Below are 17,009 nucleotides of genomic sequence, written 5' to 3'. Positions count from 1 at the left end.
TAATTAGCATGAGTCAGGATAAGGAAAAATATGTAATTTTCTGACTAAAATTGATATTTTATAATTATCCTGACTCATGAGGTTAGCCCTCCCAACCTCCCCTCTTATGGCACTCTGGATTTTCCTGTACATCCGGGTGTCGGGCTTACATACGGAGAGAGTGACAAACATGGCTGGTCATGTGACCAAAAAGGGAGCAAAAAGGGAGGAAAGGGAGACTACTCGTCGATGAGTGATTTTTACGTCCGCTTTTTTTGAAGGGATCTTCAAGGGATTTCAAGTGTTCCACTATCATTCGCAAAAGGAAGGAGACAAGCATAATTAGCATGAGTCAGGATAAGTATAAAATATCACTTTTAGTCAGAAAATTACATGCTTCAGTTGTTACTGTGTGAGATTTCCTTGCTTCAGTTGTTACTGTGTGAGATTTCCTTCCTTCAGTTGTTACTGTGTGAGATTTCCTTGCTTTAGTTGTTACTGTGTGAGATTTCCTTGCTTCAGTTGTTACTGTGTGAGATTTCCTTGCTTCAGTTGTTACTGTGTGAGATTTCCTTGCTTTAGTTGTTACTGGGTGAAATTGTAGTGTTTTAGTTGTTACTGGGTGAAATTTCCTTGCTTCAGTTGTTACTAGGTGAGGTTTCCTTGCTTCAGTTGTTACTGGGTGAGATTTCCTTGCTTTAGTTTTTACTGGGTGAAATTGTAGTGTTTAAGTTGTTACTGGGTGAAATTTCCTTGCTTCAGTTGTCACTTGGTGAGATTTCTTTGCTTCAGTTGTTGCTGGGTGAGATTTCACTGGTTTAGTTGTTACGGGGTGATGAAATGCTATTGACTAAGTGTTTAAGTAAGATAAGATTAGATCTTTATGACTCAAGGGGCGGTGGGGTAGCCTAGTAGTTAAAGTGTTCAGTCGTCACACTGAAGACCGGGGTTTGATTCCCCACATGGTGACAATGTGTGAAGCCCATTTCTGGTGTCCCCCGCTGTGATATTGAGATTACCTTTGATACTTATTATTTCAATTTCATTTTAGCCATCTTCATAATCAGTTCCATTTGAGCAGTGACATTCTGAAATTGATAATTTGTCATATTCTAAAATATTGTTTCTGCTGCAGCATGAAGACGCTTCTGTAGAAATGTTTGATCACTTGGTAAAGGAGAACAGCCTGGAATCTGTGTTTGCACAGTTTGGTTTGACTGAAACTGACCGCATCTTTATCAAGGAACAAATCAAGGGCCCCCCGGAAGAAGAACTTACGCAAACTGTTGAGTTTTGAAAGAATATAATGCAATATTTGAAGCTAAGAACTGCTGTGTAATACTGCTGCAACTCACTATACAGATTTTGATTTTTGTCATGCTTGATCAAGTGTTCTTGGGTATGACTGATGAATTAGATCTGATTGTGATCCTAATTTTTTTCATACCATGTGTTTCACCAAAGTGATAACATAACTCCTTGCACCACTTTGAGCTTTCCTTTCTACCCATGAAGATCCGGGTTAGAATTGATCTTCAACAACCCATGCTTGTCGTAAGAGGCGACTAACGGGATCGGGCCGTTAGGCTCGCTGACTTGGTTGACACATGTCATGGTATCCCAATCACATAGAACGATGCTCATGATGTTGATCACTGGATTGTCTGGTCCAGAATCGATTATTCACAGACTGCTGTCATATAGCTGGAATATTGCTGTGTGCGGCGTAAAACTAAACTCACACCCTGAAAGATGTTAAAAGCAGCGATAAAACCTCTCCACCAACTCACTCCAATAATGGAATGAAAATACACTGTTTCCGACACTGTAATGCTGAAAGTCTATATTTTAGACTTTTTGAGAATGTCTGTTGTATCATTTCATGATATTCCAGGTTTATCCTTACCAAGGAGAACCAAAGAAAAAGATTCCTGTATGAAGTAAGTATATATTTTTGAAGTATACAGTGATCTTGCAAAATTAAGACCAGGAGAGCTGTTTCTCATACAATTTAATGACCAGAAACAATCTCCTTAGATGCAGAGATATCTCCATGTTTATTGAAATTCATATGTTACAGATGAACACATGCATACAGATATACAGATTGATACATATTTTGCTGTGTTCTGTACACTGAAAGCACTATGTTTGCTATGAGAACCAGCAGTGGAACTAGTTCATGCTGTTGTCTTCAGCCTACATGGTCTGGTCCAGACTCGATTATTTACAGACTGCTGCCATAAAGCTGGAATATTGCTGAGAGCAGCGTAAAACTGAACTCTCTTGCTCGATCACTCGATCACTCGCTCGCTCACTCACTCACTCACTCACTCACTCACTCACACTCTCACTCACTCACTCTCACTCTCACTCTCACTCTCACTCACTCACTCACTCAGCCTGCATTAGTGACCTTATAGCTCGACTAGGGGCGGTGGGGTAGCGTAGTGGTTAAGGCGTTTGCTTGTCACACTGAAGACCCGGGTTCGATTCCCAACATGGGCACAATGTGTGAAGCCCATTTCTGGTGTCCCCTGCTGTGATATTGCTGGAATATTGCTAAAAGTGGTGTAAAACCAAAACTCACTCACTTACTCACTTTAGCTTGACTACCATGACTCTGCTTAACCTTTTGACCACTGAATTTCATTTCGCTGTAACAGTACAAGGCATCATTCCACAAAGCAATCGTAACTCTGACAACTATGACTCCCATTCTCTGACATAAATATACTGAGGGAAACAAATAAGGGAACACCACTTCATATCAGTGTGCCTTTATATATTCTCAGATTTCCTCTCACAGAGCTATTCAAAGCTGGTAAGGAAAATGGAAAATATTAAAGGAACAATTGAATTTTCATGTGTTTCTTTGTTTCTCCCAGTATATTAATATCGCATTAAGACAGCCTAATTGGGATTATAGAACAGTCTTCATGTGTGGGTTTATGCTGTGCAATAATTGAACTTGTTAATTGTATATTTTTTTCCAGATTGTTGCCAACAAGAGAAATGGTATTGATGTTGACAAGTGGGATTACTTTGCTCGAGATTGTCACATGCTGGGCATTAAGAACAACTTTGATCACAACCGCTTCATGAAGTTTTCCCGGGTCATCCCTGTTGAGGGGGTCATGCAGATCTGTGCTCGGGACAAGGTTTGTAATACTGACATGAGTGTGTGAGGGACTCTGTTTGAACTGTAATGAGATTGTGAGGTAGCGATGTTATATGTGATGAAAATATGGGTGAAAACTTTGCATCCTGATAGGAAATTGTTGTGGAGAAACATACAAACCAGGAGGCACTGTTTTGATGTTTACAGCCAACCAAGAAATACAAAACAATCTGCAGAAACTAATTAATAATTAATAATAATTAGTGAATTTATAAAGCGCTAAAATACTCCAGGCACTAAGTGTCTTCTCTAAGCGCTATGATGAGTATATACACGGTATTTAAAATGAGTAGGAATGCAGAAATCTAGCAGTGATAGTATTTTCGGAAAAGGAATGTCTTTAAATGAGATTTGAAGTTTTCTAGGGTTGGTGACAGTCTAATATCATGGGAACAGAGTTCCAGAGAAAAGGAGCAGCATAGCTAAAAGAGCGGTAGCCAAATGACTTCAGATGGCGTTTTGGTATCTCCAGAAGATGGAGATTTCCTGATCTTAATGTTCTCACAGGACTGTGCTTGGAGAGTAGGTCAGTTAGATAACTTGGCGCAGTTGAGTGAAAGCATTGATAAGCAAGTGTGAGAGTCTAAAATTCTATTCTTGCTTGTACTGACAGCCAATGCAAGGTCTTCAAGGCAGGCGTGATGTGAAAACGCTTCTTTGTTCTGCTGATGATCCTTGCACCAGTGTTCTGCACCGTCTGCAGCTTTGTGAGGAGTCTCTCTGGCAAGCCATAATACAGACTGTTGCAGTAGTCTAAACGGGATTGGACTAACGAGCGTACAAGGACACAAGTGGCTCCTCTGCTCTGGAGAGCATTTGTCGAATGTGACAATGTTGCGAAGATGGTGATAGCAGCTTCTGCAAGTGTTGGTAACCTGGCTCTCCATTTGCAGATCAGAGTCAATCAAAACACCAAGGTTTTTGACAGCAGAAAAGAACTGTATGTTAGCATTACCAATAGAAATGTCCCTGTCTACAAAAGGATGTGTTTTCTGGTTTTTCCAACAAATGATTGCTTCAGTTTTTCCATCATTCATCTTCAGTTTGTTACAAGTCAGCCATGACTTGCTGGTAATAGTACACTCCTCTAGATGGGAGATAGCATTCTGGGAGTCTCTGACTGCAAATGTTCTCAGAAGTTGCATGTCGTCTGCATAGCCATGATAATCAACACCTTAGCCTCGATAGAATCACCAAGAGCCATGATGTACAACGTGAACAAGAGAGGACCAAGCATGGATCCTTGGGGTACACCGAAAGATAGAAACTCTCCTTGTGAAGACACATTGGATATGTGTACTGTTTGACATCTATCAGAGAGATATGATGTGAACCACCCCAGGGCTACACCGGTTATTCCAAACTGATATTCAAGCTGGTGTGTCAATGTTGAATGGTCGATTGTATCGAATGCCCCAGACAAATCTAATAGTACAAGGAGACCAACTTGGCCATTGTCCGCAGCATTCTGAAGGTAATTCATGATACATAACAGAGCTGTTTCCTTACTGTGGGAAGCTCTATAAGCAGATTGATACTTGCCAAAGAGGTCATTTTGAAGAAGATGAGCAGATAACCTGCACTTAACAGCCTTCTCAAGGACCTTAGATAAGAATGGGAGATTTGACACTGGTCTATAGTTTTCCACAGATGCACTATCCAAGTTCGATTTCTTCAGTAAGGGCTTGACAACCGCTTCCTTGAAGGCCGTTGGTACACTGCCAGTTGACAAGCTGAGATTAACCAGTCTGGTCATGACAGGCAAAAGAATATCAATATTGTAAAAAATCAGCTTTGTGGGAACAGGATCCAGTGCACAAGTTGTGGGTTTAGAGGTTTTGATGATATGTAAAATCTCAGCATCTGTGAATAATTTGAAAGAGGCAATATGTTTACCTTGGAATTTCTGTGATAATTCAGGTGTAACACATGACTGCGAGTCTAGAAATGTCCCAATCTTCTCTATTTTCTCAACAAAATAATGACTGAAAGTGTTTGCCAAAGCCATTGAATCCTCTGACTTTGGGAGTGTACTATCCTTGGTCTTGCCCAATAAAGAAAATAGAAAGTCATAAAGTACACCAGAGGTGGTGGCAGATTCTGTTATCTTATTCAAGCAATACCTAGCTTTAGCTAAGCGGATAGCCTTAGTGACATTGTTTCTCTCGAAACAGTATATCTGCCTGTTAATCTCCAACTTGGTTTCCTCCACAACCTTTCTGCGCATGGCCTAGCTCTCTTTGCCTGAAGAATCTCGTCACCGTACCATGGAGATGATTTCCTAACTGAAATCTGTTTCACTGTGACTGGAGCGTGCTTTTCAAGCAAAGGCGATAGAGTTTTATTGTAACGATCACACAACCGTCCAGGTCAGTGTACAAGATTTGACTCTTCTAGATCTTGACGGAAGACATTCTTGTCTATCTTCCAAGTATTCCTACAGGAGATTAGTTCTGTTTGTGCTTTAGGCCTCTTAAGGTTTAGTTCGATTGTTACAGGAGAGTGGTCAGACAACGACACATCATCTACTTGAATTCTCTGTATCAATGATGAATTCTCCGTAGTAAGAACCTAGTCAATGATATGTCCACACCTGTGCGTGGTACTATGCAGACATTGTACTAGCTCATGTGTTTTACAGAGCTTCATGACACGTTTCAAGTCTGGCTTATCATGTGAATCATAGTGGATGAAATGCGCATGCGTGAGAAAATACAGTCATGATATTTTGCCTCTCTTAACTTTCAACAAAATCCAACGTCAAAGGACACATCCAACGGCAATAATAAGGCAGTGTACATCGGAAATCATGGGGATAACGACTGAGGTATGGAGATGCAAAATCGGGTGTTTTTCCACCCCGTCTGGACATAAACAAGTCTGTCACATCGACGTGGACTATTGTGACTCCACAACATGGACTCCCGGCATGAACTTCGCTTACAGGATATATTCTGTTTCGGTTGTGCTCACGGTGATATTAGCGCTTGCAGTCGCTGGAAACAACTATTCAGGACATATTGGTGAGTTTATAGACAGATTTCAGAACCATTTTGTACCTTTTCCATCAATATGCAATCCGGATATCATGTGCTTCACTCACTGCACGCCGAGCATGACTTGTCCTAATGTCGTCCCAGTGACCTACCTTTCTGGGTGACGTTGTGTTTACAAATACTCTACTTAGGGACGGCGACGCCGAAAGTAATCCTGGTCCAATTGGCGGACGTAAAACACGTCAAACTACACTCACCAACCCATGCGACACTGATGATTTAAATAACGCAACCACTGCTACAACTAATGCTCTATCGAACTTACAAAACAAATTGCTGAATTAAACAAAAATGTTTCCAGTATGAAGACTGAAATGACCGAACTTTCTAAGAAAATGGATATTAGATCTAGGGAAAATAGAAGAAGATGTTGCTGAGGTCAAAAGTGATGGCATAGACCTCAGAAAACTTGTTGAGGATCAATGCCGGATACAGACACTAGAAGACATGGTAGACAGGTCTGAATCATATTCCCGAAGAAACAACCTTCTATTTTTGGTATTCCAGGTGAAGCCAAGGAGTCTCCTACTGACTCTCAGATCCATATTCGAGATTTCATATCGGATACACTTGAGATACCAGGCGCTTCTTCTATAATGTTAGACACCGTCCATAGACTTAAAACTAAAACTTCACCGGCACCAATCATAGCAAAGTTTGTAAGTCGAGGCGATAAAGACACTGTTCTTGCTGCAGCTAGGACATGTCTTAAAGGCAGTAAAACACACAGAGTCTCACAAGATTTCAGTCATCGCTTTCGTGCTATAAGAAAACTTTAATCCCTTTCATGGTACAAGCGAGAGAGGAAGGGAAGGCTGCACCTAGTTGAGGATAAACTGGTCATTGAGAAGGTGACATACAGGTACGATGGCGTTAACCGTAACATAGCGGTGTAGAGGTGCCTCCAGACCCACCCTCGGGACCCGTTACCAGCAAATGGGACAGCGGCCTTGACCCTGAACCTCAAGATGATATTACGACGTTTCACCTCAATTTCCAAACCCTAAGAACCAAACAACTGATCGTCCTGTACTTCCCTGGTATCATGGAGCGTCAATGGGTTACATAATAAGTTAAGTAACCCTGATTTCATTACCTTCTTAAATAAATTAGATATCATATGTTTATTAGAAACTTGGGCAAAGAACACTGAGGATTTTGTAAATGCGTTTATATCATATAAATGTTTTCTCAGTCGGTGCAGCCCTAAAGTAAAACACTTTGGAAGGTATAGTGGTGGTGTAAAAGCTGTATACCCTTTCAGGCACACTAAGTGATCTATTTTCTAGAGTCAAGCCCCACTGGGCGACTGTGTTTGTTTATCAGTAAAATACCTAACATAAATAATTCTGTAGTGATACTGCTGTTCATCTACATTTAGCCAGAAACGGCGACTACTGTGATGGAATAGAGACTCTTGGAGCTCGTCTGGCTGACCTCAAGACTGACTATCCAGACAGTGACATCTTGCTATGTGGTGATTTAAGCGCCAGAACTGGTAGCGAGCTGGATCATATCGAAGATGACAGTATCGACTTCCTGCCTCTTGAAGATTTTATGTACGATGCCACCTCAACACCCCCTCCACCCGTGTTAACAAGGACAATGTTGTCAATAATTATGGGAAGCAGTTTTTAGACTTATGCAGACTATTTAATATCAATATACTAAATGGAAGATGGTCTAATGCGTCTGGTGACTTTACCTATATTGGTCCAAATGGATTCAGTACTCCTGACTACATATCGTGTCATCTTGCTTGTACCCAACTGTGACTGATTTTAGCGTTATATCACTTAGGCGAGTCAGACCATCTCCCTCTAACACTGACCATTAACCTTTTCAGTGAGAGAGATGTGAGGGTGTGGTCTACTGTACCACAATATGCTGACAGGTTATTTTATAGATGGAAAGGTGAATATAGAGAAGAATTTACTGATAATTTTAAATCAGATTATTCATGTAATAGTCTCAGTAAGTTTATGGAATATGTCTCTAATGATGACATTGAGAGAGCTGCAGGTAGTCTGGTAGATATACTACACTACAGTGGAAAGTCTATGCTTACAAGAAGTAAGAATCATAAAAGAAAACAGCCAGAGTGGTTTGATTTAGAATGTCAGTTGGCTAAGAAAACCAAATATAAATATTTAGATCATCTTAGACAATATCCATCTACAGCTACTTTTAGTGTATATGATCAAAGCAGAAAAGGGTTTAAACAGCTGTGTAAAAGGAAACAAAGGTTATTTTGTGAAAGTGTCTCCAAAAGCGTTAACTGAAGCATCCAAGAGTAATGATTATAAAAGCTTTTGGAGTCTTGTTAAGAAATATTCACCTAAATCAAATAATAACTGTAATATATCTGCAGAAATGTGGCATTAGGTATTTTAAAGATTTATTGAACCCTATGTTAAACATGAATGGCGACAGTGTGTTTGATGACTATATTGAAACTTTTGTTAATGAACATGATTGTCATAATTGTAGCAAATGTGGTGACAATGATCTATCAGATGTTATAACTATATGTGAAGTAGAGGCAGCAATAGATAGATCGAAACCAAATAAAGCGCCGGGTAATGATGGAATACCATCAGAATTTTTCAAGATTATTAAAGAATTTATTTCCCCATATCTTGTTCTTCTCTTTAATCGCATTCTAGATAAAGGGAGTTCCTGAAGCTTGGAGTACTGCAATAATAATGCCTATTTATAAGAAGGGTAATCCTAATTGAACCTAACAACTATAGAGGCATTTCCTTGCTTAATACTATGAGCAAGCTGTTTACAAATATAATTAACAGGCTGAATAGATGATTACATTGAGAGTAATTGCCTTATCGGAGAATATCAGGGTGGTTTCAGAAAACTCCATTCGACAATAGATAACATTTTATCCTGCAATCTATTATCCAAAAGTATACAACAAGAAAACAAGGAAGGTTTTACTGTGCATACGTTGATTTCAAAAAGGCTTTCGATATGGTTAATAGACAAAGCTTTTATTTCTCCTTTTAAATAATGGTATACATGGAAATATATTTAATATTCTCAAAGATTTGTACAATAAGGTGAAGTCTGCAGTTGTTATTGGTGGAAATAAATTATCTGATTATTTTGTTTGCTCTACAGGAGTTAGACAAGGTTGTGCTCTTAGCCCCCTGTTGTTTTCGATATTTATCAAGGAACTCTCGAAACAATGAGTCAAACTTTGACAATGGTGTATTTATATCAGAGGAAATGTATAATGTGTTATCATTACTATTTGCAGATGATCTAGTATTAGTGGCTGATACCCCTCTGAAGTTGCAAAACAGCTAGATTTCCTACATAATTATTGTTTGAAATGGGGCATGGAGATCAATCTCGACAAAACAAAAGTGATTGTCTTCAGAAACGGGGACCATTATCCGCGATATGAAAAGTGGACTTATAATGATGAACAAATAGAAGTAGTTAATGCATATAAATATTTGGGTATCATGATGACCCCTAAGCTTGTATGGACAAGAGCCTGTACCGTTTTATCATAACAAGCAAACAAAGCCTTATTCCCTTTGAAATGTCTTATTACATGAAATATAATATAGATATTACAGATGCCTTTAAGATATTCGATCACGAAAATTGTACCGATTTTAATGTATGGTAGCGAAATATGGGGATTCAAAGGAAATGAAGCAGCTAGAAATTGTTCACCGATCATTTTGCAGATATTTATTAAATGTTAGTAAGTCATTTCCTAATGCTGCTTTGTATGGTGAGTGTGGGAGATATCCATTATATGTGAAATCATACAAGAATTGTATAAGATATTGGCTGAAATTAATCACCATGCCGTCATATAGATATCCTCACCAATCGTATCTTATGATGAAACAATTGTGTAATAAAAACGGTCCTAATTGGGCAACTAATATAATGCATCTATTATTTACTTATGGGTTTGGCCATGTATGGATTCAACAAGGGGTAGGGGATATTGATATGTTTTAAATATTTTTTAAAGAAAGAGTGATTGACTCAGCCAGGCAAGATTGGCATTCTGAGCTATCTGATAGAACGTCATTACAATTCTACTCCTTTATAAAACATTCACTTTCTCCAGAATTGTACATATACAATGTTAAAGATATCAAATATAAAAGCTTCTCTTATTTAGATGTTGCTTCAACCCGATTAGGCATACAGTGTATTAGAAAAGACTTAAGTGATTATCAAGATAAAGATTCTATGTGTTCTCTTTGTAAAGTTACCGAAGATGAATGTCACATTATATATCATTGTCCTCTGTACAAAGAATTTCGTAATGATGTTCCATGTATATCCACTCATACCAAAAATATCGATAATTTAAAATCTACTGATTGTACCCACTTGTTTATGCTGGGAAAATATCTGTATAATGTGTTTCGCATAAGAGGAGAATATCTTTGATCTTTGAAACTCATGCTGGCAATTAATGAACAAAAAATGTAACAATGTATTATGGGTCATATGGCCTTGAAAACAATAAAGCATTGATTAAAGTCCCCAATGATAATGGCACATTTGTGATGCAGTTGTGATAGAAGTTTGTTAAGTCGTTGATAAAGCCAAAAACACTTGCACATTTTGCTTTTGATGGAGGAGGATGGTACACACAAATCGTCCTGGAACAAATATTGTCATGCTCACAACCTCAAATGATTCTGCTTGGAATTCATAATTTTTTGTGAATTTGATATCCAGTCTAGCTTTGTACATGATACCAATCCCACCTCCACGTGTGTGGTTCCGGGGCACACTCACAAATACGTATCCAGGTGGCATCATCTCAGCTATCTTCGATTCATCACCTGTATCCTTCAGCCAAGTCTCTGTGATGATAAGAATACTAGTATCCAGATTTCCACAGATTTGTTCCTAATGGATTGTGCGTACCACAGAACCATCCTTAGGTATCTAAAATTCCTCTCTGCTGTGACATGGTGAGCGATAATTGAAGTCAGTTGATTGTTTTCTGTTTCTGCCTTCCACTCCTTGTTCCTCTCTGAGTTGGCTTAGTTACACTTACCCCAAGGCTTCTGATGAGTGACATTACATCATTGGGAATTCTGTGAGATTTCCCATTGTTGAAGCTGAGCAGGTCGCCCCTGTTGTAACATGTATGAAGCTGAGCTGATTGTTGCTCCATTGTTTCTTGTGCAACACAGTTGCCTGTACTGATTGCTCGGCTGGTCATACCTATTGTCTCTGCAGCAGTCAAGTGGCTAGTGAGTAGAAACTCACAATAAACAATTTGAACTCCACAGCTCTGTGACAGATCAGACAGTGATGGCGGTAATATGCTTCAGTAATTTCATGAAAATCAGAGAGCTGGTTAAACCTGCTGCCTGCCGGGCGCATGGTCTGTCTAGTTGTTCTTGAAGAGTTCCTGGTTTTATTCATGTTTTTTACAACAATATAACTTGTAATGTCATGAATTGCATGTATGGGGTACAGGAGTTGTAAAACCGTAACAATGTAATGTATCATGAACCTTGTATCACAATACAATACTGCATTACCATATTGTTACACCTATAGATTTTCCTATCACTATAGAAATCAAAGCACATTTGTATCCATTGTTGGTATGTAGGGCAGAATAATAGAATGACATCATTACACCATGCTTTGACAAGCACCACCAAAAATTTGGTCGTCCCAATAGTATTCGCATTTGAAATAAGTCTTTCATACCTCTTACTTGCCTGGGCGGTGGGATAGTCTAGTGGTTAAAGCGTTGGCTCGTCATGCCGAAGACCCGAGTTCGAATCCCCACATGGGTACAATGAGTGAAGCCCATTTCTCGGGTCCCCAGCCGTGATATTGCTGGAATATTGCTAAAAGCGGCGTAAAACCAAACTCACTCAGTCAGTCTTACTTGCCTTCCCTTATAGTTTCTTGTGCCAATTTGGTCTAAAGTACCCTATTCTTGTCTCCATGAGGATGTGTTCAGTACACCATGCACATCTCTCAGCAATGATTCATAATACTTCTCTTTTGAATACTTGATTTTGTGTTGATTTTTGCTATCCGTTAATTTGTCAACTCAGGTCTAATTTTGCCAGGCAATCTCAATCCAGTTTATGAATTTTTATGTTATTTTTCGAATTCCATGGTTGTTTTTATCAGAACTTCCTTAAGAAATCCCAATATTCTAACAGATTTATTGACTGCAGTAATTGTGATCTCCAGGAAGCAGGTTCGCTGTATGATATGTTCCACACAAGGAGCTCGCTGCATCGTCGGGCGTACCAACATCGTGGCAACAAGATTGTGGAGGCCATGTGAGTACTGCATTTAAACACATATCCCCCAATACACTACCTTAATCCTAACCATTCCAGAACTAAATCAAGTTACATGTTGGAACAAAGTTTCACCCTTGAGGATCCTAGCACTTTGATTCCTTCATCATTGATCACATCGTTTGTGTACAATCATTAATACCATGATGCTAACCCCATCCCACAATACCTCTTGGAGTTACCAGGTTAGGCTAGGTCGCCAGCAGTTTGTGCTGGTGTTGTAAAGTGGAATCAAATGGATGAAGTCATAGGGCTTGGTGACTTGGTTCATTGTGTGTCATCGTGACAGCATGATTCATTCAGAAAGAGGGAGAGATTTGTGGAGAGAGAAGTGTGTGTTTGGCTGCTTAATGTGAGTGAGTGAGTACATTTTTACGCTGCTTTTAGCAATATTCCAGCAATATCATGAAGGATGACACCAGAATTGGGCTTCATGCATTGTACCCATGTGGGGAATCGAACAGGGGTCTTCAGCATGATGAGCGAACGCCTTATCCACTAGGCTACCCCACCACCCCTGAGTGCTTTTAAAAGACAACAACCTTATGTAGTGTTTATGACTATGATTCTTATGACTCACAAACATTAATTGTGTTGATTCATTTTTCCATTGTTACTTTATCTATTTTAAATATTATTTTTGTGTCATATTTTGTTATGGAAAATATACCTCCAAACCCAGAATCAATATTCTGTCTATTTCTATCATGATATACATGTATGTCTATATGCATTCTCTGGTAATAACTCCCCTCCCTCAAGAAAAAATCAGTCACGATATGGCTGAAATATTGTCGATGTGACTTTAAATTTTAACTCACTCACTCACTCAAGAAAAAATCATTTGTTTTACATGACTGGTGATGCAAGGTGTTCTTTTTTGGTTTGACATTTATAATATGAATAGTGACGGCAATCCCCTCAGTTTCTAGGTTACAGAATCCACCTCCCGCTATCATGTCTTGTGGCACTGATTCTTGTTGCAGGATAGTGGAAGCGCTGATCAAAGCTGATGATCATATCAAGATACCAGGGAGAAATGGGTGAGATATTTAACTTCCAGCTTCAGTAAGTGACTGTTTGTTCAGCTGTACCTGTAGCATGTGCCTATGGGATCAAGTGACTTGTTCATGATTACACTTCCGCCGTCTAGCAGCTTTGGTACCTTGTAGCATGAAATGGTCTTGTGCCTGGTAAGATCCAGCGCCTCACTGGCAACTTGGGTGGCATACTCCTCAGGAAGCTGAGAATCATAACTGAGTGTGCATTGACCCATTGATCGGGGTAATAATAAGAATGTAGCATCATCAACATTTACTCGGTGTATGGAATATTATCAGTTGTTCACTGGTCCCTGAGGGCCCATGGGTTGATGTAACGTATTTATAGTATGACCAGAAATTATTGAGAATTTTAGGAATATGTTTACTTGGATTTCTAGTATAAACAACCTTGACCAGCTATCAAGTGCTTGGTTTCATTCAAGAGAGACAACTCTGTTAATCCTTTTTCACTAGTTTGTGAAGAGTTATCCCCCTTTGTTTACTTGCTAGCAGATGACATTTTCAGTGATCCTCAGTATGGATGATTTAGAGAAGAGGAAGTTGATTTTAGAGTATTATAACAAGGACACCAGATCAGCTAAAGTGATTTCAACTAGAACAGGCATCCCTTTGTCCACTGTTTATTGTGTTTTGAAAAATATTGCAAATAGATATGGCATTGAGCACCAGGGAGGCGCAGGTAGGCCCAGAAAATTGACTGTCGGTGACAGGAGGCGGCTTGGTATTCTTGTTTCTAAAAACAAACGAAGGAGTTTAGAAAACGTAAGGCTGGATATGATTGATAGAGGAACTGTGGCTGTCTGTAAGGAGACAATTAGAACTGAGCTACATGCAATGGGTTGGCAGAAAAGTCGAGGAATTCCATCACCGATCATGAAACCTGAACAAAAGGAGCCGAAGGTTTGAACTGGTGCTTACAGAATAGAAATTTTAACTGGAACAATGTGATTTTCTCAGATGCAAGTTCTGTGTGGCTGTTTCCTAATACACTGAAATTCTGGACCAAACAAACTGAAAAACCTTTGCATCAGCCCAAAGTACAGTCCTAAATTTCAACGTGTGGGGTGGCATATATGTGTTAGGGGCAACGCCTCTGTGTATTTTGAATGGAATAATGAACAGTGAGCGGTACACAGATATTCTCGAGGGACATTTACTTCCATCTGCTCACATGTTCTATGGAAATGTTTGGATTTTCCAGCAGGACAAACATTGTTCAAAGCATTCACAGTCCTGGTTTCGGACCCAAAATATGACATTATTAGATTGGCCAAGCTGTAGCCCTGACCTAAATCCAATAGAAAATGTTTGGGGACTTATGAAGGAAAGTGTCAATAAGAAAAATCTGACAAATATTGCTGAAATGAAAGAAGAGGTGGTCCGCTATTGGGACAGCATGGACCACGACTTTCAAACTTCTTTGATCAGTAGTATGCCCCGCCACATTGAAGCCTGCATTGCTGCCCATGGTGACTTGACAAAATACTAACTTTTCACCTGTCTTGAATCTGGAGTTATGTTCTGCTAATATTCACATACGTGAGTAATGAGTGAAAAAAATGAAAAATTTACATTCTTTAAATTCTCAATAATTTCTGGTTGTACTGTATCTTACCGAACACTTCAGTGGTAATTTTGAACTGTTTGAAGCACAGGTATTGGATCATAGTATAGAGTACATGACGACAAGTAAAAAAACAAATTTATCTCCCTTCCATCGATTCGCATTCGCAAAACATCGGTAATTTCTGTACATCATACGCGATTCAATGTTATTCGAGATAAAGTATTACTACTACGAAGTACCAAATGAGTTCAGCATTCCCAGCTGGGTACATAGAAAATGTTACTCGCTTGTAAGCGGGGTACTTAGAAAATAATAGAAGAGCACTCAGCCAATCAGAAAACGACATTTATGTGTGAGGCAAGATAATATAAGTTGTTCACTGGTCACGAAGGGGATATGGGTTGATGTACCCTCTATGTTTGTTTATGTTATGTGTAAAGAAACATCAAGGGTACATCAACCCATTGGCCCCGAGGGACCAGTGAACAATGTATTTATCTTACCGAACACCTCTATGTTAATTTTGAACTGTTTGAGGCATGCGTATCGGATCGTAATAAGGAGTACCAGAGTTAGGCAATTAGCCAATACCGATGACAGACGACAAGAGAAACAAATTTAGAGTTGTCTCCCTTTCATCTATTTACATTCACAAAACATCTGCAGTTTCCATACGTCATACTTAACTCAATTTTTCGAGAAAAAGAATTACTAACACAAAGTACCAAATGAGTTCCCACAGTTCGGCATTCCCAGCGGGTAACATAGAAAATGTTACATGCTTGTAAGCAGGGTACATTGAAAATAAAGGAAGAGCGCTCAGCCAATCAGAAATTGACATTTATCACATGCATTACAATACACTGGTTGAAATCTGATGCGTTGTTGGCCTTGTATCAATGTACAATATTATATCGTATCGTTACACAACTAATAGTTGAGGCCTGTTTATGCTTCAGGTCAATGTTGAAGATGTCTGAGTGTATCAAGGACATGGTGGCCTACACACGACTCACTGACCATGTCCTGAATCAGGTCATGCTCTCCACGACACCAGAACTGGAGGCATCTCGCAACATCATCAACAACATCATGTGTCGCAAACTGTATAAATGTGTCGGGCAGAGTCAGCCATGTGCAGGCCGGATCATCAGTGGGGTGAGGCAGATGTGCACATTACGGCTGATAAGATTTGGTCAATCGAAAATAATCCCTCATTTAATTTGTTGTTCATGATAACTATAATTGAATATTTGTAATTACTTTTAAAAGGATTGTTTTTACTTGAATTTTGGTGTTATATATGAATGAGTGAGTTTAGCTTTATGTCCGCTTTTAGCAATATTCCAGTAATATCACGGTGGGTACACCAGAAATGGGCTTCTTACATTGTAACCCGGGTCTTTGGCGTGATGAGCGAACGCTTTAACCACAAGGCTACCCCACCACAGGTTATATATGAAAACCAGATATGAAAAATGGAATATATCCAAGCCAAACATGATAATAGCCAACATCCTTTATTTAATGTTTAATTTGACAGTAATGTGGTCACTGGCCATAGTCAAAACATGTCAAATAATTATTATGTTATCATACAGTTCTTGTTTCACTGGATGTGTTGAATAATACATCAACTGCTGACTTGTTTTTAAAACTGTTACTCAGTATTCATGGTACGTAGCATATTTTCGCATCATTGTGGATTCATTACAGCCCTCATGTACGTTGGCATGGTAGCATTATTACACCTCTTATGTGTTGTATGAAACATTGTCACAGGCTTGCTTTACTGTACTCTGTTCCTCAATTGCACATGAATAC

At 39.2% G+C, this 17,009-nt stretch overlaps 1 protein-coding gene across 1 annotated transcript in view; it reads left to right on the top strand.

Moving 5' to 3' along the window:
• The window catches only part of LOC124261067 (deoxynucleoside triphosphate triphosphohydrolase SAMHD1-like), a 51,925-nt gene that overhangs the window by 30,875 nt on the left and 4,041 nt on the right, over nt 1–17,009 (top strand). The window contains 7 exon segments of the mRNA XM_046695388.1: nt 1,115–1,264; nt 1,874–1,905; nt 1,907–1,919; nt 2,976–3,140; nt 12,442–12,533; nt 13,541–13,597; nt 16,145–16,343. Coding sequence (XP_046551344.1) covers nt 1,115–1,264; nt 1,874–1,905; nt 1,907–1,919; nt 2,976–3,140; nt 12,442–12,533; nt 13,541–13,597; nt 16,145–16,343 — 708 coding nt within the window.

Source organism: Haliotis rubra, unplaced genomic scaffold (assembly GCF_003918875.1).
Source record: "Haliotis rubra isolate DU_JTF1 unplaced genomic scaffold, ASM391887v1 Scf788, whole genome shotgun sequence".
In the NCBI taxonomy this organism is placed as follows: Eukaryota; Metazoa; Mollusca; class Gastropoda; order Lepetellida; family Haliotidae; genus Haliotis; species Haliotis rubra.
Note: the sequence above shows the minus strand (reverse complement) of the source record. Positions and strands in the feature narration are given on the sequence as shown.